The sequence below is a fragment of the Eimeria mitis genome, genomic scaffold (genome assembly GCF_000499745.2).
Source record: "Eimeria mitis Houghton genomic scaffold, Emh_scaff1743, whole genome shotgun sequence".
NCBI lineage: Eukaryota > Apicomplexa > Conoidasida > Eucoccidiorida > Eimeriidae > Eimeria > Eimeria mitis.
In genome coordinates, this window is record NW_013570060.1 from 1,733 (window position 1) to 2,826 (window position 1,094).

General features: G+C 57.4%; 1 protein-coding gene across 1 annotated transcript in view; it reads right to left on the reverse strand.

The window, feature by feature from the left end:
- EMH_0042740 (uncharacterized protein) overlaps positions 1-1,094 on the reverse strand; it is a gene marked incomplete at both ends in the record, with an annotated part of 3,621 nt that overhangs the window by 888 nt on the left and 1,639 nt on the right. Inside the window, 2 exons of the mRNA XM_013495771.1 lie at positions 97-211; positions 602-975. Coding sequence (XP_013351225.1) covers positions 97-211; positions 602-975 — 489 coding nt within the window. The remainder of the gene's footprint in view (positions 1-96; positions 212-601; positions 976-1,094) is intronic.

Genomic DNA, 1,094 nt, shown 5'->3' on the forward strand with positions numbered 1-1,094 from the left:
TGCAGCTGCAGCAGCGGCAGCCTGCTGCAGCTGTTGCTGCTGCCGTGACAAGCGGTTTTCGTTGCTGCTATGAATGGGTTGGGTGCAGCAAGCCACGTGGCAACTCTCCTTTTGCTGCTGCTGCTGCTGCTGTTGCTGCTGCTGCTGCTGCTGCTGCTGTTGCTGCTGCTGTTGCTGTTGTGTCCCCCCCCTGTGCCGATGAGTTCGCGTACTGCAGCAGCAGCACACTGCATTGCTGTGTCTGCAGCAGCAGCAGCAGCAACATCCGCCTCTAAAGAAGGATCTTGCTGCTGCTGCTCCATGCATGCAACAAGAGCAGAAGCCTCCATTAGCTGCTGCAGCTGTTCAGGTGAGGAGTCAGTAGCAGCAAAAAGCCGTCGCTGTGCTGCAGCAAGCAGCAGCAAATCATAAAGACGAAGAAAAGGATAAGCAGCAACACGAAAGCAACGCCAGGCAGACAAAGACACCCACGGCGAGCTCANAGCTCACGCTGCAGCAGCAGCAGCTGCCAACAGCAGCAACACGCAGCACCTCTTCACAGCTGCAGCCCCTCCTGCTGCTGCTGCTGCTGCTGCTGCTGCTGTTTCTGCTGTGGTTGCACCCGCGCAGTCGAGGAGGATCAGATGCTTGTGCTGCCCATGCTGCTGCTGCTGCAGCTGCTGCTGAAGATGATGATGGGGCTTCGCGTCTCTGCAGGCAAGCTCCTTTCCCTGCTGCTGCTTCTGCTGCTGTTGCTGCTGCTGCTTCGGCTTCTGCTGCTGCTTTTAGGCTTTTGAAGACAGACAGCAGCTGCACCGCTTCTTGCGCTTCCTGTGTCGTTGCTTCTAGGATAGCATGAGAGATGCATGGTGCATGCGTTGTTGCTGCTGCTGCTGCTGCTGATGTTTCTATTGTTGTTGTTGCTGCTGCTGCTGCTGGCGCTGTTTCCGTTGCTGTTGTTGTGGCTGCTGCTGCTGCTGCTGCTGCTGCAGCTTGCTGCGCGGACTCAAAGACACTCTTATAGCTGCTGCACAGACAGCCAGCTGCAGCAGGCAGCACCGCTCCTTCTCTATGCAGCTGCTGCTGCAGCCAGGTCAATGCAGCAGCAAGAGAGG